Source organism: Panthera leo, chromosome F2, assembly GCF_018350215.1.
Source record: "Panthera leo isolate Ple1 chromosome F2, P.leo_Ple1_pat1.1, whole genome shotgun sequence".
In the NCBI taxonomy this organism is placed as follows: domain Eukaryota; kingdom Metazoa; phylum Chordata; class Mammalia; order Carnivora; family Felidae; genus Panthera; species Panthera leo.
The window spans coordinates 78,498,091-78,521,058 of NC_056695.1; the positions used below are offsets into that span (position 1 = coordinate 78,498,091).

General features: G+C 49.4%; 1 protein-coding gene across 5 annotated transcripts in view; it reads right to left on the bottom strand.

Annotated features, from left to right (window-relative positions):
* The window catches only part of COL22A1 (collagen type XXII alpha 1 chain), a 259,317-nt gene that overhangs the window by 57,857 nt on the left and 178,492 nt on the right, over positions 1 to 22,968 (bottom strand). For all 5 annotated transcript variants that reach the window (XM_042923636.1, XM_042923634.1, XM_042923635.1 and 2 more), the window contains 5 exons: positions 21,294 to 21,371; positions 11,331 to 11,366; positions 9,870 to 9,923; positions 8,687 to 8,731; positions 4,464 to 4,511 (listed from right to left, as the gene is read on the bottom strand). In XM_042923636.1, coding sequence (XP_042779570.1) covers positions 4,464 to 4,511; positions 8,687 to 8,731; positions 9,870 to 9,923; positions 11,331 to 11,366; positions 21,294 to 21,371 — 261 coding nt within the window. The remainder of the gene's footprint in view (positions 1 to 4,463; positions 4,512 to 8,686; positions 8,732 to 9,869; positions 9,924 to 11,330; positions 11,367 to 21,293; positions 21,372 to 22,968) is intronic.

Consider the following 22,968-nt stretch of genomic DNA (forward strand, 5'->3'; position numbering starts at 1 on the left):
AGACCTGGTGAGTACACGTCTTGAAGAGTTCATGCTTACATGGCGTCCATTGGCACAAAACAAATGCACCAACCACAGCCTTCTGATTGCTCCGCCAGAGGCGTGTGCATAGGCCCGTGGCAGCTGCACGTTTGCATACTAACGGTGACAGTGTGGGTAACTGAGCATTCTTCTTGGTCTCTAACTCAGGATGGTTTCTGACTCACAAAAGCAACTCTGAATGGCTTACTTTCCTTTCATTTGCCTCACTGCTATTCAACCTTTTAAACAAATGTTTACTTTGAGAGAGACAGAGAGAGAGAACGTAAGTGGGGTAGGGGCAGAGAGAGAGAGACAGACGGAGAATCCCAAGCAGGTTCCATGCTCAGTGTAGAGCCCGACGCAGGGCTTAATCCCAGGAACCACATGATCATGACCTGAACCAGTTATCAAGAGTCAGATGCTTAACCGACTGAGCCACCCAGGCGCCCCTCATATGCAACCTTTGAAGAGTATTTAGAAATCTCCTGCACCAAGAAGCCTTCCTGATTGCTTCAGATGGGGGACTGCTTCTGACTCTTGCTCCCACAGCCCCAGGAACTCCTGCTATTGAAGTGCTTGCCTCGCTGCTGACGTGGTCCGTGTACAGGTCCGTCCCTTCCCCACCACGCAAAAAGAAGGTGTGGGCTCTCAGAGGCAGAGGTAGAGTTGCTTTATCTTTACATGCCCAATTCAGAGCAAAGAGCCTCCTGCCCATCACGAGTTCAGTAAGTAAATGAACTAACCCACCCAACTGCCCTACTGACCCTCTGACCTTTTGACGTCCTGTGCCATCTTCTTTTAGCAGGTGGTCTGAGCCGCTGGTTGAATGTTTTCTAGAGGCTGGGGAGTGCCAAATGTTGGGGTGTACGGAGTGAAGGTGAAAGACACAAACCAAAGTATACTGGTTTTGGCTGGTGTGTTTTGTTTGGAAGAATAGCAGATTCGGGAGGAAATCCCCTATTCCTAGACCTTCTCTTGTGGTTCTTTCAAACGAGGTATCTCTATGAAACTCTGCAGCGATGGGTGTACGCTCTGTGGGAATGGGGCTAACCTGGGGGCACCAGAGATTCTGGCCACTGAGCTGTGGCTGGAGGCACTGGTGGACACAGTGGTGATCCTGAACCATTCTTTGTGGTGGGATACACACCACGAAGGGGTTATCTGCATCTACCTAATATAAAATCTCCCCGCCTCCCTATTTCTTTCCAATTTCTGGAGGGCTCGCAGCCTGGGTCTGTCTTCGTCACAGATTCTGTGTAGGATGGCTCATTGAAGATGAGTTGTAGCAGGTCCCCAGACCTAACAGTGTGGGGGCTGGACTTACCACACTGACCCAGTCCAGGAATCCAGGGAACACAGTGAGAGCAGCCCCCCAACCTGCAGTCGCATCTACGCTCACTCTGGCCCCTGGGACCCCCGGTTCTTCCCGGTCCTGGGCTACCCCAAATGCCTTGAGACTAAATAGGGTTCTGTTTGCAAGAGACCACACGAAGCCTCTGCCCATCTGGGATCCTGGCTTCACCCCTCTGAGTCTCAGCCTCCTAATCTGTGAACAGAGGACCTCAAAGTCCGGTGAGAAATAAACAAGATAAAGCATGAAAAATGCCTGACGCCATGCCTGGCACATGGTGACAGCACAACGAATCTAGCTGCTAATGTACCCCTGCGATTTCTGTTAGTCTTTCCTTCCCTGAATCTGTTGTCTTGCCTCATCTACCGATAAGATGCCCTTGGTCATCAATACCGGCTGCCAACTTCTCTACTTAACCGAGCTGTTCAAGCAACTCACTCAAGGCCTTTGAGTCCATTCCCTTATCGTAGGGTCATTCTCCTTCCTAAGGGGATTGTTACAATATCTAAATGAAATAATGCAGGCAGAGCCCCAGTTGTGTTGCAGGGTTCTTTGTGTGGGGTCTATAAATGCTGATTCCCTCGGTCTCTACCCCCTTTCTTTTGTCTGGGATGTTTTCATCAAACCCAGCTCACTGGGTTGGTAGTCAGCAGGGTACAGTACAGCAGGTAATTGCACCAGAAAATGCCTACCAAAGGGAGGAATGCCACAGACTTTGCTTTGTGAAGAAAGCAGTTGTTGCTTTCCAGGAGTAGAGAGAACCTCCAGGTCATCTTACCCAACCTCTTGCCAGATACCTGAATCCTTGCTGCAATATCCCTGCCAAAGGGCTACTGTGCAGCCTACCCGTCCAAGCTCCAGGTGACAGGCAGGAAACTCTCCACCTACCTGTACTTTATCAGGTAGCTGTCACAAGCTCTGGCCCATGCAAGACGAAGTCAGATGACAGGGGCGTTAAACACGGGGGCCAGCAGCTGGACACACTAGGTTTGGGTCTCAGCACTGCCATCATCCAGCTCTGTGACCTTGAACAAGTAAGTGCCTTCCCCAGCTGGGCTCAACCTCCTCCTTTGTAAAATGCAGACGTAACAGCGCCCACCCACTGGGTTGTTTGTGAAGATCAGATGAAATAATATTTCTCCAAGGGAGCCATCTGATTGATGGAGATATCCTGAGGATGACCTTGCTGGGCACACATCCAATTGTGGAAGTTCATTTCACCAGGACTCTTAGGAGATGAACTCTCTACCCAGGCAGTTTTCCAACTATGAGAATGAAGTATGTGATGGTATAAATTCCTGGGGGCAGAGATAAATATTCTGCAATAAAAGGTGCCTTCTCAGCAAGGGAGGGACTTTCCACCAGCCACCTGGCCCAGACCAGCAGTCTTTAACCTGCTATAAAGTAGGGAACGATAACAGTACACTCTGCTGACCTGGGCAAACCCACTTGGCCCCAGGCTGTTGTCTACAGGGTTTCCAGGCAAAGCGCAGCTCCATGGCTCCAGGGAGCCTCAGGCACCACCCTGAGTGTGGGTGCCCACTTCCCTCCGGGGTCCCCAGCTGCTCTGATGAACACAGCTGCACCCTGTAGCAGGTAAGGAACACCAAGCTGACTAAATGTCATTTTCAATGCTGTAGCCATAAAGCATGAGGCTCCACATTACTGTTATCATTGGCAGAAAGGCTGGGACGTCTTGAGGTAGAAATCCTTGCAGGGGAGGGACAGGGCTGATGCAAAGCCAGCTCCTTCTAGAGCAATGGAATTATGAGAAATGATTTAGGCTCATAAAACCCTGCGATAAACAAGGAATTGAATCAATAGGTAATGATTTCTTGTCATGTCCTTGACTGTGAAAAAAGCTTTCTCTTGTCAATTAAAATCAGGAAAGACTTTCTACTACTACTTTAAAAAAAATGTATAACTTTCTATCAAGGCATCTCAATGTGTACAGAGATTACAAATCTCAGGCTTCTGGAAAGGTCTTCTTTTCCCTTTTGTTTTCCTCCCTTGCTCTCAGACATGAACTCTGTTTTGTTTGTTTGTTTGTTTGTTTGTTTGTTTGTTTTGGCATCACCCAAGTGTTTGGAATGCAGGAAGTGAGGAAGAGGCTGATCACACAAATGCCAAGCTTCACCCTAAATTAAGACAAAGGCTTGACACAGAGCCAGGAAAAGTGTCCTCCCCACTCACTGCAGTGAGACTGTTCTTTCTGAAGCACAGGCCTTACGCATCTGTCTTGCTCACAGCCTGTCCTGGCCTCCACCATTTAAGGCCCAAGGCCCTTGGTCAGGCACCTGGACACCTAGTGGTCTTGGCTCAATCTCAGCAGAGGGATGTCCAGCTTCTCAAGGCTCTCGGCATTCATGGACAAGATGGACAGGTTCTGAAAACCATCTAAGTCTGAACCCAGATCTGGTCTCCTCCTGGCCAAGGGGCCCAGCAGCGGCCTTCACCTCCCTGCACCCATACCCTGGCCCTTGCACTGGCAGGACGCACACCCAAGCTGCCTGACTCTGCCTACGGCCCCCTGTTCAGAACACGAGAGACAGCCCTGTGTGGGGTTAGAGGTCAGTCTCTGAAATCAGCGAGGACTGGATTTTGCATTCCTAGAAAGACACTGACCTTCAGAGTCTCAGGCTCCTTACATGCCAACCTACAATGCAAACGGTACCAACCTCCTAGAGCAATTGTAGGAGAGAGATACACACCCAGCATTTAGCACAGGCCTGCACAGGAGAACTTTCTGTGAGGACAGAAACGCTGTGTATCTGTGTCATTCCAATAAGACAGGCTCTAGCCACATCTGGCCATCATGTGGTTGGAACGTGGCTAGTGGGACCAAGGACCCGAATTTTTAATTGCATTTAATTTTAGTTAACTTAAAGTTAAATTGACACCCATGGCTGGTGGCTGCCAGACGAGAAAGAGGATTGAGCACATCGCCGGGCACACAGGGAGTTCTCAACAGCTGCTGGCCTCATTGACACTAACACACGGTTGTTCAAACAAAAACCCCCACAACTTATTGAGATCTCCAACTCCCCATCACCATTTTCAAAACGTATGCACATTTGCTTCATGCTTTTACCTTGACCAAGAGATTTATGTCCCCTGGAGACAGTAGAGAAGAAGGCCCCTGCCAAAGTAAAAAGAAGTCAATACGGACACACACAGACACGTGCACACAGTGTATCCCATTCTAGCCCAGTGTAAGGGCTTCAAAGTGTGCCCCATCACGCAGAACTCATCTGTGCCCTGCACACCATGCAAAAAGCCCTGCATATGTCCCAAGCCAAGGTGGCACGGGAAGAAGTCACTTCTGAGGTCACCATACAGGCTGTCAGTCCTAACCAAGTCTGACTGACATCAGCCTTTCTGGTCCCCAGTCCCCTTCTGCTGGCCCGTTCTCCTGGTGGCCTCTCCTCCCCGCCCCCCTCAAAACCTCATAGGTCATATGGGTGCTGTGGAAGGCAAAGGGAGGCACTATCCTGGATTCCCCAGATGGGTAAGAGCCGTTGCCATCAGTCATTGACAACCTACTATGAATTTAAAGCCACTTTTCCAGCTCTCCCCAGTGAAATCGCATTCTAATCCTCGCCCTTCATTATGGGTTGAAGGAGTGTTAATTCTGGGAAGGGGATCTCATTAGTCAGGGGTAATTACAGAGCCTCTGAAGGTATGTACGTAGAAGTCTGCAGGTCCCCAAATCTGCAGTCAAACCCACTGAGTTGGAGTGTGCTGTGTTAGGATTATGGCCAAGGTGGGGTGGAGGCTGGGTTCATACAGGGGTATAAGGAACACACAGCTGGAGGGAAAGCAATGCTTAAAAGGCAGACACTGAAGGAAGAGAGAATTCTTAGGTAGAACTGGAGTAGAGGGACATGGTTATTTTGCAAACTTCTAACTTCTGCAACAGAGAAAGAGTGCCAGAGAATCCAGTCTCCAGGGGAAGGTATTAGATTTTCCTCTATAATATGGGAAGCCTGTGGCCACAAGTGAACATACACTGCTGAATTCTTTTGATTAAGCCTGTGTTCGAGTTTATGAATTATGAATTACCTCTAGCATCCTGGGGACGCTGACACCAATACCATTTTCCAGGCTACCAAACCCCTTTCCCTGACCCTCCAGGGCTCCTGCCGCACCCTGCGGCTAACCAAAGCCATGTGTCGGTGGCACCACGTACGTTTGCCCAGGATAACCTTGGTAGTGACTATGGATGGGTGTGGTCTCCCGGGCTCCTGGGTACAGGTGCTCTATCACAGACCCTCTGGACTGTGACCCAAGGTGGAGACCCAGGACAAAGGCTGGCAGACTCCAATTTGGAGGTGCCCAGGCAGTGCCAGCCCCACAGGCAGAGCTCACTTTGAGTGCGGCTGCTACAACAGAAGCCGAGACCTCCCTCGTTCTGAGCGAGACCCTCTACAGGAAGGCCTACCTCTGCAATATTGTTTATTAAAACTTTAATTTAAAAGCAGAAAGAGGTTTTATCCTGAAGCCTTACATTTTTCCCTGGGAAGTTAGTACTGTTCAAATCGGGACATGTGCATGCTGCTGGTGTCGCATGAGCTGCGATGTTTCCATGCGGCCATGAGAGCCCCCTGTGTAATCAGAGTCGGGCCACACCAGACCACACAGCCAGGCAGCACTCACAGAGACAGAACAGGGAGCAGATGTTCAGTCTAGGTGCAGCGTGGCCTCGGGGAAGAGTTTAATTAATGCCTTGTACCCTCTTCCATAAACCTCTCGGGGTAGGTCACATAAGAACAGACAGGAACGGGTCTGTGGGGTGCAGTGCCTTCCGAGGCTGGGCACAAGGTGCTTAGCCGTCTGCCAGGCTGGCCTCTGAGGAGTCACTCACACATGGGTCATTCCAGGAGTGACAGACAGGTAGGCAAACAGACAGTGGGAAGTGCTGAGGCCAGTCTGAGCCCTCCTCGCCTCCTCGTGTATCACTCCACCAGCTGCCGGGGAGGCAGGCTGGAAATGCAGGACTGACCCATAAAGGGGTGACACACAGCGGCCTCGTGTCAAGGTGGGACAGTGTCGTGGTGCCGTTCACAGATCCAGGTCCCCATGGGGTCAGGCCAAGACTCCCTTTCCCCTGCCCTGTCCTGCCTCCCTCGATCCTCACGGGCTTCACCCTCAACCCATCTGCTGCCCAAGAGTCCCCCCTAGAGGCGCAGAGAGGGGCCCAACCCTGGACGGGGATGCCCAGTACAGGAGTCCTGTGGGTGCAGCGCCGGAGAAGTGCTCTGGGACCGTGTAGTAAAGGCCGAACTCAGCCAGCCAGGGGCGTCCAAACCCACTCACTCTGACCTTGCCAGTTCCTGACGGGTAACCTCGACGCCCTCACACGCCTCACCTGGTAGGGCCTGGGTGAGTTTCCTTTCTGGGCGACGTGCCATGCTTTCCCCGAGCACCTGCTGCCCTCCGACATCCGTGCGACCCCAGGAAACTGCTGGGGAGTGAAGTGCTGTCCCCACAAGCCCTCCAGGGGAGACACACTGGGAGCCCTGTGCTCCGTGCCTCTACATCCTCCCGTGCTGGCTGCCACCTGTGTCCTCCCTCCATAAGGAACCGTCATCATCACCGTGAGTGGAGCTGCCTTCCTGAGTTCCAGGAGTCCTCCCGGTGAATCACTGAGCCTGAGGGAGCTTGGGGACCCCCTCTGACCACCAAGAGCAGAGACCCCAACAGCTACTGGGATGCATCTGGGACCATTTGTGGGCAGTGCATTCAGTAAATTTAATGGTGATGAGAAACAGACCTATTTCTTCTCCCTCCTCTATTCTCCCCTTCCTCCCCCTTCCTCCCTCCCTCTCTCCCTCTCCCTCTGCAGGTGACCAGCTATAAGACAGTCATGCTTCTGCACATTGCCAGCAGTCTGTGTGCTGGCTTAATTCTCTTTGCAGAGAGGTGTCAAGGGCTAGATTTGGCAGAGGTCATTTGAACCCCCGTTTAGTCTCCGGCCTGAACCTTACTCTCCCCTCGCGTCATCGGGGCCTTGCACCGGGCTAATGACGTGGCTTCTGCGGGGCTGACTTCACTGCTGCAGAGCTGGCTTGGGCAGAGGAGGAGGGTGAGTGAGCGGTCCCTAATCTCTCACATGACCTGTCACATGTCACAAGGGTACGGCCTCCAGAACCCTTCTGAATAGACCAGGATCCCCATCCAGGTCTCCTCTGTGCCCAGCACCCCAGGAGAGGGTGTGAAGGTTGCTGGCACCCACAGTGGCCTCTGAGCCCTGGGTGCTTGTCTGAATCCTCAAGGTCAGGCTTACAGGACACTCACGCTCTCAGGTCCAGCTTGAGCTGAAGCTTCTGGCAGGTGAGCATCTTGGTTTCAGAACCAAACTTATGATCTCCCCCTTGTGACCTCAGAATCCCCAGCCCTGATGCTACCCTTTCTTCCCTCCTGGGTAACGTCTTTCAGTGGATCAGTGGACCAGTTTCTCCCATGTCTGCACCGCTGCCTGCCTGCCTGGATTGCTCATCTTCACCACTCCTTCCTTGTAGGGCCCCCTCTACCCCATCCAGTGGCTGGGTCACTTGGCCAAGCCTTTGGGCTTCTCTGCCAACAGCAACATGGGGGATATACATGATGCACGTGAGGGAGCCCACAGGAGCCTTGGGCTAGACCGCCAAGGAGCCGACGTGCAGGACCAGTCATTTCCCGGCAAGTGGGAGCCATGGGCTAGACCACCAAGGAGCCAGCACGTGGACCAGCCATTTCCCAGCAACCCCATGGCTACCACCATTCCCATCATATAAAAGGGGAACCAGATGGCGCTCACATACTAGACAGGGGCAGGAAATGGGCCAGTTAGGATTTGCAAGGTACAGTGGGGTCCATTTGCCCGCCCCCAGATCCACTCTCTACCCTCTGTCCTACTCAACAACCTGAGGCTGCCCCGTGGGGAACGTGTCATGGGGCTAAGTACCTGCTAGCCTTGGCTAAGGTAGACAAGGAGAGCCACCTTCAGGAAACTGGAGTTGGGGAGACTCTGCTCCCATGCTGGGCCCAGCTCTCTGGCAGTGGCCTTGAACCCACAACGACAGCTCCAATTTGGCAGCCCTTCCCCACCCTTGTGCTCTCGCTTGGTGCTGAAAACTGGGGTCAGGGTCATGGCCATGTCGGCCTCCCACCGTGGCTTATCTCTGGGCTCCCCAGCATCTCAGATCAGCCCCCCGCCCGTGGCTCTGTGAGAAGTCCCTCCTTCAGCCTCTCACACCATCTGAGTTGTGTTTTATTCTCACTGGAGCCCTGACTTGAGAGTCAATATTCATCCAGAACAGTGAGATGACATACTGGTTTGCCAGGAGGCCCTCTTTCTCCTGGATTTCCTGGTACACCCTAAGAGAAGAAAGAAATGAAACATTAACTGTGCTAAGCTCATCATCCAGAGCCACTCTGCTCATGGCCCCCCACCTCTGCATCCGCCAAGTGTAACAGGGTTGAAAAAATTCACCCAACCGTAAAGACTGGCACCAATAAAAAGGCATGGTTTGAAACCTCAGCCGAGCACTCAGTGCTTCCCAGAAAGTATTCAACTGTGGCAAATATTTAGAATATGCCCACCCTATGACTCCTATCCAAAATGCAAAGCTGCAAATGGCTCATGCACACATCCCACCATCCTTCTCCAAACACAGGTGAAAGGGCCAGCTTGGAGAGCAGGACTGGTTCTAATAGCACGTTGAGATTGGGGCAGGCAAATGAGAATATGTGGACAGGTTCTAGAGTGTAACTTCCTCCTCTGCAGTGGAACCAAGGAAGGGAAGGGGAGGGTGACTGATCGTCCCTGCCCATAGTGAACTGAAAGTATAGATGGAGAGATGCACGTCTAAGAGTAAATGCTACCGCTTAATGGCGCCACACATCTTTGCTTCATAGGAACTCATTGTTGCCAGCCTACCATCCGGTCAGAGGATGCAGTGAGCAACACCCATGTAGAAGACACATGGTCCCTATCTTCTTGGAGCTCAGATCTATCTGAGCAGAAGCCAGACAATGGATACTAAGAGATGACTACCGTCGTCACGATGTCAGAAGTGATGCATCTTTAGCATCAGATAAGGGAGAAAGCCCTTGCAGGGATGGGTCAGGAACAAGTCCGTGGAGAACAAGTCCATGGCACCTGACTTGAGCAGATAGGACCAGGTAAGGAAATTGACAAAAAAAAAAAAAAAAAAAAAAAAAAAAAAAAAAAAAGGAGGCATTGTATGGGACACTGGGAGCTAATGAGGTTCTGAAAGCATAACACAAAAGCATAAGGAGTAAAACTAGACAATACAAAATCATAGGTCACGATCAACCTAGGTCATAGATCAAAAATCTAAAAATGTTCCTGGGGAAGGCGCAGGGATTAGTGGAGAAGCACTATTCCTCCGGGGGTTCCCTGGTCAAGGGGAGGCTGGGAGACAGTGGAGGTGGGCTTCCAGGGGGGTCCATAAGAACCCCAGCTGAGTGGGTACCATTTCTCATTACTTACGTCCTGGCCAGCTGGTCCCTGGGGGCCGGGGAATCCGGGTAAGCCTCGGGATCCCTGAGGAAAAAAGAAGGTAAGTCACTCGCCAACAGCTTAAGCAAAATTAGGTCCCCCATTCCTTGGCAATAGTTGGTTCCCATTGTACAAATGGCCTGTTACTATGAGGAATCTGATATAATGCGTGTGCCAAGATTCCCTGCTCAGTGATTACTCATTTCCCCATTGCTGTGGAAGTGGGAGTGTCACACACGCGCGCGCACACACACACACACACACACACACACACACACAGAATGCTCTGGAACACCTTCACTGTGAGCCCTCCTGCTCAGGCCCCAGGAGGAAGGTCCCTTCCTTGAGCGGAAGGGTCACAGGGTCAGCTCCCGCGGTGAGCGCACTGGGGCTCACCCCTCTGCATCTGGTGGGCTGCTGGCCGGCTGTGCACAGTGTCCACTACGTAGAGGACATTTATTACTTTCTATTAGAAAATCATTCCCATTCTGTTGAAAATTTCTGGACAGTATCAGGAATTCTCACACATATTTTTCACTGTGGATCTCCCTTCCTGTGGAAATCTTCCTTAAATAGAATCAGCTCTCTGTCCTGGCAGGTGCCGGAACTGTGCCACACGGCAGCTCAGGAGCAAACCCTGCCTCTCTGAGGACTTCCCAAAATGTCCCCTTCACATCGACCCCTCTGTAGGAGCCCCATCCGCCATATCACCAACCCTATTGCTATGCTACATTAACTTGTTCTGAAATCTGATGGCTATCAATTAACTGCTCTGAGCCTCTGTTTTCTCATCTATAAAAAATGGGTATAAAAACGCCATTTCTCGGTTCAGAAATCACTGAGTGCACAGAATTTTCATGCAAAATATGTCATCATCGGTGCTAATACGCAGCTCCTCCCGCTCTGGGGGCAGTTTGTAGAAATTCACATTTTCCTGGTAAATGCATGCATATGCTTATCATCCATGGCGGCCACTCCTTAGAACAAGTTTATGGAGAGCTTTCCTGTGGCTTCACCACATTTAGTCCATCGGAGCTCCGCAAAGGCCCATGGGTCTCTCATGCCCACTTTACGGATTAAGAGAGACCCCCCCCCCAACTTGATCAGGATAATGTGGCTGGGGGTGGTGAAGTCAGGACTCAAAAGCAGTTCTGCTGGTAATTAGATAAAATTCATCAAGCCATGCTGTCCTTCTGTGATGCAGAGACGCCAAAAAAGCAAAGCCAGTCTCATTCTGCCCAACTCTAGCACACACACACCGGATTCGATGACCACCCATCCCGTTCCTAATCTACCACTCCAGAGACTGGCGGTTATTTTCTAGAGATTGGAACTGTTTAATGTTAGGGATTTGCAGAAACCACTTTCATTTAGCTGCCCCAATATAAAATTGCTTTAATTAGAAAAGAATTTCTCCATGAAGCCCAGCCCTTCATTTCACTCATACTGTACCGGGGGCCCTTTGTCTCCTGGTGGTCCAGAGGGTCCCTAAGAAACAAACAAACAAACAAAACAAGTAAGTAAAGTCAGAAGGAAATACCGTAAACATACCGTAGCTACGATTTCCAAGCCAGGTCTTCACTGTCCTCGAAGGAGTAGCTAACTGCCCCCTGGTGTTAAGCCACAGTCACACCTGCTCACAACACCTGGACATGCCACACATGGAGATCGTCCTGGAACTTTCTCCATTTGCCCTTGAACAGGTACCACCTTATCCTGGCACCCACTTGCTTCCTGACACTGAGCTTATCTCTAGTTTGGACCTCTGGTGCAGGGTGGGAGCCAGCATCCCAGGATCCTCGTGCTGTGCTTTCGTCTTGCTTGGGACACGCTGGGGGCACACGCAGGGCCAGACTCCCCAGCATGGCCTGTTTTGGCTGATGCTGCTGTGGTGGCTCCCACCTCCTAAAAGGGGATGTTCCCCACCCCGGTCCGCCCTGCAATGAGTGCATCCAGCTTAGGATTTGGCTTCTGGATATTGCATCTAAGATGTGGCCACTGATTAAGGCATTACTGTGTGGTTTCAGGTCCTCCCGTGAGCGGAACCCTCCCTTGCCCTGAATCTTCCCTATGCTATGCTTCTGCGTGGAAGAGTGTGCCCTGCTCTTCTACCTGGACACATTCTTGTCACACTTCGGTTCTCAGTTGAGATGTCACCACCTTGGAAAGCCTTCCCCGGCTTCTCATGGGATGCTCATTAGAGATGTCCCCTAGCCCCTCCATGCACCCCATCCAGGACGCAACGTTGGAGACCAGCCTCACTTCTCGGCTGCCTGTCCTCCCCGCTGAATGCCTGAGTGCTGCGTGGTCAGGTGGGTACTGAGCACCTTGCTCGGCATGGTCTCTCCAGCACTCAGCACAGTGCCCCGTGGCAGTTACGGCAAAGTACAGCAGAGCAAATGGGACTCCATCAAAATGAACATTTTAGAGTATGGGAACTTTGGAATCAGGTGTAATCACGCTCACTTTTCACTGATGATCAGAGTCAGGCCAGAGGAGACTGAGGCTTGCCCAAACCACACCGGGAGTCACTGGACAGAGGGGTTAACACACCTCCTGCCCAGTCTAGCGTACCCTGCGTCTCTGTGTGGCAGATCCCAGGAGAACTTCCCAGATATTCCCAAGAGGAAGAAGGATTGCTCATAAATGCATAGGTTTCTGGCAATATGACAAGCCAGGTAACCTTAAAGTCTGCTTATTAAATATGTCCCAGATGGGGTGCCCAGTTGGCTCAGTCAGTTGAGCATCTGACTCTTGATTTCAGCTCAGGTCATGATCCCAGGTCATGGGATGAAGCTCAATGCTCAGAGTGGAGCCTGCCTGAGTTTCTCTCTCTCTCTCTCTCTCTCTCTCTCTCTCTGTCCCTCTCCCTAGCTCATGTGAGTGCTCTCTCTTTCTCAAACAAACAAAAAGTCATTCCAGAACTACCTGATAAAACAGAGGTAGCATCCTCTTAAGTGCACTGAAGAAAGGAGGGGGAGTCTCCAGAGGCCTACGGGCAAGCAGGTAAGTCAAGCAGATAAGACAAGAGACCTACTTCTATTGCGGGTCTATTTGCCTCTGAAGCCACTTTCCCTGCCTTACTTCTCATTGGTTCCGCCATGTGTCAATGTATACATGGGCCAACGCACACACACCTGAAGTCTATGCTCTTCTGAGTAGTTCTCTACTGAGACTGCACTCATTCCTCAAGGAAAGGACCCAGGGACAACTGATTACCAGCAAGGGGAACACTGCCAGGTCACTTCAGAGGCACCCTGGGTTCTAAATGAAACTCCACGACCGACCTCAAGCACTTAACTTGCTCATTACATTGAGCTCCAAATTTCTCTCTCACGTTACTTCATATAAAATCCACACGTGAAAGATGAATTCTGTTGTCAAAAAGGCGTTCATTTCAAATCTTAGCTTTATCGATTATTAGCTGTTTGGCCTTAAGCAAGTGACTTTGTCTCTGAGCTTTGGTCTCCCACGCAGAATGCAGAGCTAGATGGCCACCTTGCCTTGAGTGATCAGAAGTGAAAACAGATGCTCTAAGTAGAGAACTAAGCCATTCAGTGCATGGCCCACCCTCACAGCTCTTTTGTCAGTATACGTTCAAGAAATTTAATGAAAGTGTTGAGGAGGACGGTGTGTATAATAGCATTCTTACATGTGAAGCCTAAGCATGTTTTCAACAACCACAACCCTCTTTTCCAAGACTATGCCCTATGATATGCTTGCTCAACAGCCACTTTACCCCAACACACATATCTTGGCCTTTGGTACCATGTTCCACTAGAAGGAAACAGCTCCCTGGAGAAATGACTGATCCTGGATCTGGACAAGGAATGTACACAAACCTAGAGCACCTTGTCATTCCAAGAAGCAAGGACACGATTAGAGACCGCTAGGCTTTTGTCAAAGGTACTCAGGGTCAATGGGGATAAGCTCCTATTGGCATCGGCTAAGACAACCTGCGCATCAACAGGAAGAATAACCAAGATACATAAAAATGCATCAAATGTATTTGAATCCATGAGTTCAAAATTACTGATGAAAAACAAAAGCACCTAATTAATCATCTTTGTGAGATGCTAGGGAATCAAGTCATTATTTGAAAATAACTGAAGGGGAAGACTGGAACATTCCATATGTATTGTACCATATGAATTGTACCACTGAGTATGTAAATTATAATTGAGGGACCTTTCCTCCATCTAGAAGTATTCTAGCAGATCCATAAAAAAGAGTTGGTAGAACAAGAAGGGCATCAATTTGCAACCCTTGATGTGCTAATTGATCTAAGTATTGGACATCAAAGAGTGTGAACATCACCACGAGAGAGACCACCAGACATCATGTGCTTCCTGATGGAAGAACACACTCCCTGTGAAGTCTTGCCAAAAAACATCAAGCCTGAATCTGATCAAGGCTCTAGGCCCAATTACTGATGTATAGAAAATGCAGGCACAGGGCAATGTGTTAAACTAGTAAATTAGCAAATTCCAGACTGTGGGAAGCTCTATGAGACCAAAAAGTAAATCTTGTTTCATCAATAAATAAACTGCAAAAGGAAAGAAAAAATAATGGAGGGAAGTCTACATATTTATAAAAGAAATTAAAAAAAAAATCAGCCAATTACTGTCTCTATTTGGGTCTTGATTCGAACAAAAGAGAACTACGGAAGCATGGCATTTATGGAAGAAATATGAACTTGGCCATTGACTGGATATTTGATGATGTTATGAAATTGCTTTGGGGAGTGTAATAATGAAACTGTGGTTGCATTTAAAAAGTCATTGTCTTTTAGAAACATACCAAAATTATTTACAGATAAAACGAGACACATCTGGGATTTGCTTCAAAATAATGGAGGGTAGTTGAGGATGAATAGGAAGCAGTGTCCTTGAACAGGGATCCTGGTTGTTAGAGCTAAGTGTGGCTGCATGAGGCTCATTTGGCTATTCTCCCAAAATATTCTTTTGGTGTATCTGAATTTCTCCTTGATAAATATAAGTATACATATAGTGTATATGTATGTATGCATATGTATACTATATACTATGGGGTCTATATGTATTATACTATATGCATATTATATACACTGTATATTATATACACCACATAATTATAAAGTATATATACTCAATAAGTGTAAGTATAGAGTGTGTGTATGTGTGTATATACACTATCTGTATAGTACACACTATGTACTGTATGTATATTATACTATATGTATATTATATATACTATATATACGTATACTATATATTAAATGTATATTATACTATATGTATATCATATACATTATATATCATACACACTAGATATAAAATATATATGCTTGATAAATATAAGTATATACAGTGTGTATGCGTGTGCATATACTATAAATATACTATATACACTATATATACACATATATACTATATATACACATACACTATATATGTAGCATGCACACATAGTATACACACATGCATACACATGCACCACAATGCTTCTGTTATTTGCTGATAATTGCAGACAGTGAAAACTCACAAAACCGAAAGCCCCGAGAGGCTCTAGATACGCTAAACACCTTTCCTCTGCTATGCTGCTATGCTGACATCACTGTTTCCCTCCTTTGAGGGTTGGTCACCTCTCACCCCTTCTCCCCACTGATAACCTAACACCAAGGTGCAATTTTCTGCTCCACGGTCTTTTATCTGAATGCTAACGTGTGCCAGGCTCTGTGGTGGTCACGGAGGATGCCTACACTCAGTGCTCAAGTAAGGAAACCCACCCTTCTAATAACCAATGGGGACTCAATGGGTCTGGGTTGAAAGATGCCAGAGCTGCTGACACCTGCCTGAGAGACTTGGGGGAGGCTTTACCCAGAGGGTGCCAGGGGACAGAGGTTGGGGGAAGAGGCCGGTGGGCTTCACAGGCAGGGAAGGGCAAGCAGACCCCGGCAGAGGAGAAGTCAAGCTTTGCGCAGGAAAGAACAGTTCCTTTCCTTGACATGGGAACGCCTGGTGGCTGCAGCCATACTTTCCCAGGGCAGCTGGGGTCTGCCTGGGTGAGAAGGGCTTGCAGTGCCCCTCAGGAGAGGCTTCCGAGTTACAGATGAGCTCAGATCCAGGCTCTGGGGTGGTGTGGGCACCCCAGCGGCTGGAGAAGGCCAGGCGGGGAGGCCAGGGTGGAAATCCAGGAGTGAGGTAGGAGGGAGGCCAAACGAGGCCAGAACAACAGCCTGGCCCACTGTAAAGGAATTGAGATCAGCCACAGAGATCGAAAGGAGAGCTCCCAACCAGAAGTGACCATGGAAACTTATTTTAAAACATTTTGGGGGGCACCTGGCTGGCTCAGTCAGTCAAGGGTCCCACTCTTGGTTTTGGCTCAGGTCATGATCTCACAGTTCATGAGTTCGAGCCCTGCACTGGGCTCTGTGCTGACAGTGCAGAGCCTGCTTGGGATTTTCTCTCTCCCTCCCTCTCTCTGCCCCTCCCCTGCTCATGCTCTTTCTCTCTCAAAATGCATTAGTAAACAAACAGAAAAATTAAAAAAAATCTTTTTGTTTCATCAACCAAGACTTGAATCTAAACACCAAGAGTGGGATACTCCGTTCCTGGTCATATGCAGAGCTCTAGGGTATGAGGGTGTCTCGCCATCCACACCCTCCCCACCTCGCCCTGTGCACAGAACAGGATGGGAGTGCGTGTCAGTGAGTAAAGACCTGCACATTCCCTGGGCATCAGCTTTGGGGTAACTGCTGAGAAATGCCCATAATGAAATGCCTGAGAAATGTCCCCCAGCAGGGCCAGATAAGTGGCCACGTGGCTGCACCAACTCCCTTCGAGGGAAACTGGCCAGCCTCCTTCTTGGGACGGCCTGACCTGAGTGGCTCTCTGGTTCTCCTACACAAAGGAACGGAACCAAACAGGCAGATAAGACACATGAACAAAACGCAACGCTTCTGTATAACCTGAAACCGACGTGACCTTGTGTGGCAACTGTACCTCCATAAAGAAAGGGGCAGAGAACAACCGCTAGCCTCCTGAGTCGTAGCTCAGAAGCCACGGTGCGCGGAGAAGACGCTGTCCCATGAAGACTCACGAGCATGGACGTGTCACCATCGCTACCCTGCCCAGAGCGCGGCAAGATGCTCGGGGCCCAACCCCAGCTCCGCCAAGTCTCAGCTGTCACTTCAGGCAAGTGGTGTTACCTCTCTGTCTTCACTGGAACTTGAAAAGGAGAACAGGACCCAGAGGTCCTGGTTGCCCTGCTCACTGCTGCCCCCTGGAGGCCAACCAGCGGGCTCGCTGGGGTTACTGTTCTGCCACCTTTCAGGAGCTTTTATCTCTAGTCTTATTATACTATTTCCTAGATGATGGGGAGTTAAAAAAAACTGTTAGGACACTGACACATTTTATTGCACATCATCAGCTCCATGCTTCTTTCTTCCATCGGGCTGTCAGCCTAACAGCGAGCCAGTCCTGACTGACATGTGACTCTACCTACACCAAGGAGGGCGTCGGTACAAAAGATTGCAGACGGGAAGGAAAGGTCGGGGGAGGATTTTTATGACATCAGAAGGTCAAAGGCAGGGTGCCAGGTGTCATTACCAATGTTATCATGATGTAACCTCACGACACCCCTGCTGCCGCTACAGAAATTACAGGCACTTCACCCATGAAGAAACTGACAGAATCAGAAGGCGTGGGTCTCAGGGAACACGGTCGTCAGCGGGAATCTCGCCCTTGCAGACCTCGAGCTCCTGGCTTCGGTGAGGTTCAGTAGCACTGTGATCTGCCCTCAGGCCTAAGCTGGATCATTTTTAAGCGTTTAAAACCTTGCTAAAGGAAGATCAGAGGCAACTTGGAGATTAAAGGGGTTTTTTGTGAATGTCTTGAATCTAGAAGCCAAACCCCCCACAGCTGCTTTGCCACCCATATCCCTGTCCAGTGAGGTGCACAGGCTGGCAGGGAAAGCCAGGGCTCCCTTCCAGCGGGGTGGGCACTGCTTCTGGATGCCAAAGGCCTCAGAGCATAATGCCAGGGAAGGGAGGACATGAAGAATAACTTATAAGCTGATCCGTCCTTAATGGGAGCGCTTAATGGAAATGGATAATCCCGCTCATCCTGCTGAAACCACCGGGTGAGGTGACACAGGCGAAGAGAACTGCTTTGGGAGGATGTGGGAGGTGATGTGCATCCTGGCCCTGGCACAGGACGAGCTATGTGACATTGGCCAAGTCACTCCACCTCATGAACCTCAGATTGTTAACCTGGAAAACAGTGATGTAGTCGAGCCATCAGCGCCCCTCTCCAAATGCCCCCTCCCCCTGGCACCTGGCAGCATCCCGGGCTTTCTGGAGCCACAGGACAACTCTTGGCCTGAGGACGGGGCAGGCTGAGAGCTCCTGGGAGTCAGCCCCGCAGGGAGCAGCCTCCACCCGCTGGCCAACAGGAGTGGACACACACATACACCCCCGCCTTCCCCCCACCCCCATTGGAGAACAACTCTGCGATGCACCAGGCCTCTCACCTCTCCCGGGCTGTCAGCAGAAGGAAGCCCTAGTTGTCCACAGCCCAAGCCTGCTCGTGAACACAGTCTCCCTCACTTCCCTTCCTTCCCCCACAGGCTACCCCCCAAGTAGTGATTTCTGGAGCATTTCCCAAATAAACTCCTTGCACTGAACCCTGTTCTCAGGAGAGGCTTCTGCAGAAGGCAGCTTTCACCCAGTGGTAGGGCACATTCACAGGACTGCAGGAGGCGGTGGGTACGCAGGCTTCTCCACTGGGCACCAGGCCAGACACAGACCACTCGGCAAATGGCCCTGGTCCTGTAAAGAGGCAGCTGAGTCCCTAGTGAACCCACACCCCTGGCATCACCCCCTCCTTCACCTCCCCTGACTCTCAGCGCACCCCTGCATCCTCTGTGCAGATTCCCAGGTCATCAAGAGCCTAGGCAAGGGGCCAAAGACAGGATTTATGAAAATTCAGTAAGCTTTCGTCCGCCACGGAAGCTTGTAATAAGTTGAAGAGGAAAGACAATAAAGAGTTGATTTATAGCCCCTTGGCTGCAGCCAGCCAATTACTTTTCAGGTGGAATCACTTAGGCATGAACATATTTCATGGCTTACTTTAGCTGGCTCTGAAGCAGGAGGTGGGGTGGACGATGTCCCCCTCTACCGACTGGCGTTCTGATTAAGGGCCTGACACGGTGAGCCCGTAGGGAACAGACCGGGATCTACAGAGACCTGCTACGTGACGGAGAGCCCTACATTCACCTTACAGCTTCCCTTGCAAAAAGTTTTCTATTCTAGGGTTAATTCCTACATGAGGCAGAATCCTCACTCCAGATCAGGCCCCAGGAGAAGGAGGGTTTCAGAAATAACAACGCTTGAACCCTGTTCCTTCCAGCTACCAAAAAACTGAAAAAAAAAAAAAAAAGCCAAAGACAAAAGATACGGTTGATGTAATGAAGCAGGAGGATTTGTTCTGAGACTTTCTTTGGAGGAAAGACGGACTAAAACTGGACATTCCCAAGGGGATTCCATATGCCTGCTCCATGGTTTCAGGCACTTTTAAGGAGACAGGAGCCCCGCACCCCATGTGAGATGGAAGGGCTGTGGTCATTTCTGGTGGTGAGCAAATGAGGCAAACTGGAGGGGGGGTGTTCCCTGGAGAATTTCAGGGACAGAGTGAAGGACCCAAGACCAACGGTGGTATGTAAGAGGACCACAGATGGAAGAAAAGGGAATTTCTGTTTTAGAAGTGATATTGTGGGTAAGAAACTGGATTTCCTCTCAAATTATTTGAGAGACAAAAAGTAGGGTTCCTTTAATGGGTTTTTATTGGGGTCGGTAGTTCTTGAATGCAAAACCAAGCAGAGACTGGGGTCATGTGCTGCTCTGGTTTATATCCAGAATAGGGGTGGAGTTAGACTGGGTTAAATAGCGGTAACAACAATGCATGAATAGTTTGGATATGATGAGGCTTAGTAGTAGCATTTGAAAAGGACTGGGTATTTGAGCTTCTTTTCAATAATAGTAAGACAGGTGCTACAGACTGAATGTTTATGTCCTCCCCAAATTCTTACATGGAAACCAAAGTTCCCTCATGATGGTATCTGGAAATGGGCCTTCGAGAGGTGACTAGGTAATGAGAGCAGAGGCTTCATGACTGGAATTAGTGTCCTTAGAAAAGAGAACCTGGAGAGAGGTCCCTCATTCCTCCACCTTTTGAGGACACAGAGAAAAGACAGCCATCTATGAATCAGGAAAAGGACCATCAGACGATGAATCTGCTCGCACCCTGATCTTGGACATCCAGACTCCAGAACTGTGGGGAATAAGTGCCTATTGCTTATAAGCCACACAGTCTATGATTACTTTTGTTAAAGCAGCCCAAGAGGGCCGAGCAACATGGCTCTCAAGAAAAAAGTCAATACAATGTTAAGGTGCGTCATTAACGTGCTGTGCATCTTGGTAGCAAAGAAGGGACTACACAGAAGACAAATCACCAGGATTGAAAACTGGCCTTAAATTCTGAAGGCTACAATGCAGTACAAGGGGGTAGGAGGTGTGATCTTTCTGACACCAAAGGGAAGAATCAGAGGCCAGGGGTAGAAGACACAGAAGACCAAATTCCTACTCTCAATGGGAAAAAAAATTCTAATAAATGTCGATTCTCTATAGAAATAGTTGCCTACATTCCAAATCCAGGTGCATTACCTTTCAAAGAAGCGTGTCTTCCATTTCTCAAGATATTCAGGTGGAGGCTGGCTGAAAATATTGACCGCTATCCTCCACCTGGATGGAGGCGCAGGCATCCCTGGTCCTTGCAATCTCGATTAAGCTCTAAAGTCACCACCTCTAGGGAGTCTGTAGACTCATGTCCACCAGACTGATGTGCATTATTTATCAAACTACCAATCTAAGGACCACTGCATAGATTCCATTTTGGAGACTGTATGAAAACCGTCCTTGATTGCATTCATGTCCTCACCTGTAGACTAACTGGAGGAAGAGGGGTAATGAACTCACTACACCTACAGTACATGAGAGCTTGCTGTTTCCCCCACATCACACCTCTTCCCCGTCAACTCAGGTTCACGGGCTACAACTCAGATTTGCAAAGTTTGGCCAATGAGTCATTTTTTATCTTTTTTTAATATTAATGAATTTTGTTCTCTCTTCTTTCAATTGGACAAGTCCAGTTCTTCCCCAAAGCCTTATTCCCACACGAACTACACCAAGTTTGAGAACAAAGCCAGTGGACGGGTCTAGGTCCCAATGGACTGGAGGACCGTGAACCGCTCCCAGGTTAGCTGGAAAGGGAGGGTCTCTGCAGGAAAGCCCAAGCTATACATTCACTCAGGGGCCAGCAGGGAGTGGCTGTGTGGCCTGAGGGTGAGGGAGGAAGTGCTAGAAACATAAAGACTCACAGGAGGGCCAGCCAACCCGATGCCTGGGTCGCCACGGTTGCCAGGGGAGCCAGGGATCCCAGGTGCACCTCGGTCCCCCTAGAAAGAGGAAAAATATGATTAAGAGGTCAGTTCCGAGCAGCAGAGAGCCAGTGTACAAAAGGAATCATGCCCCTCCTACCGTCCCGACTGCTGTCCATCAACACCTCTCCTGCCTCCTGGGCTCCGCGTGTCTCTCCACAGACCCTAGGCAGCCCACCACCCACCCGGTCCACCACACATACGCACAGCCACCAATCGTGACCATGCACCTTTCAACGTACCATGCCCCAACACTGACCATGGCTCCCAGTGTGGTTGTAACAAGATGATCACCCTTTATGCGACCACAGTTCCAAATTTTCCTGTGCCTTCTCCAGACCTCATCACGCTCCCATCCTGACCACACCCCAGATTTTACTATGTACCTACATTTCCAATTAGAGTCCAAATCGGCAACAGTTTACCAATACTTTGTCAAGTACCTATATTTTGCAAGCCACGTTTCCAGGGGTTGGGAGAGGCAAGGATGACTGAGCTATAACCACTGCCTTCAAGAATAGTGGTTAATAGAGGGTGGGCTGAAGTTCTGTCTCCAACACTTGTTCACTATTGACTCAAGAAAGTGATAAGTTCCCTGAGCTTTTGTTTCTTCATTTACAAAGGAGGAGGAGGTGGGGGTGAGGGGGTAGGGGGGTGGTAATAACAGGAGCTGCCAGGTCAGCAGGTGGTCGTGCTCACAAAACCAGAGGACACGTGCAGAGCGCCATGCTGGACGCACAGCCTGGCTCAGGGCTCCGTGCAAGTTAGCTGCCGTGGCTCTTTCTGTTCTCACGCACCCGTCATTCTGGACTTTGATGGGAAGAGAAAAAAGAAAGAATGTCTGCCACTTCCTGGAGAAGGAAGCTGAGACTGAATCACACCATTTTATCCACAATTTCAAAATCCTCAGCCTCTGAACACAAAGGCTTACCCTAACTCAACTGGCGGCAAAGCCTGACTGGTGCCGACACAGGCTCCTCACACCCTTCAGTTATCCCGTTTTGTATGGATGCTTCCAGGCTTCTGTTGCATCAATATTAAAGAGTTTGACTAGGCTTGCTGGCCCACACACCACAGTAAATGCTACAGCTAGAGTTTGCAAATTACTACCTTTCTAATTCCAAAATAAATTCGGCCCAGAACACACAGGGCCCCATCAATTTTGTGCAAGACTGTGCACCTGTATTAGGTCAGCTGAACTCTAGCCAAGCCTAACACTGAAATGGTGGCTGATCTTGTTCGAGCTATTTAATATCCCTGGGATGAGTTAACTCGTATGACAAACGAAAAGAGCTTTAGAAGGTTACCATGAGAAGCCAATGAGATAATGTGCACCGATCTGATTTGAGGTGGAGCCTGACATTGCTAGGCAACACATCGCTTATTAAGGTTTATGTTTCTAAGCATGAAACAAATCCCGTTAATAATCAGCTTTCCCTCTAACCATCACGTTGATTGGAAAATTTCACATTTTGGACCTTTAAGAAAAGTAACATTTCTAAGATGATTAGTTTTCCTGCAGTAGGTCTGTTGCCTGGATAGATACCAAAGTTATATTCATTTGATCAATGTTTGCTGTGTGTTTATTACTAGCAGTGACATAGGTTCTAAGACC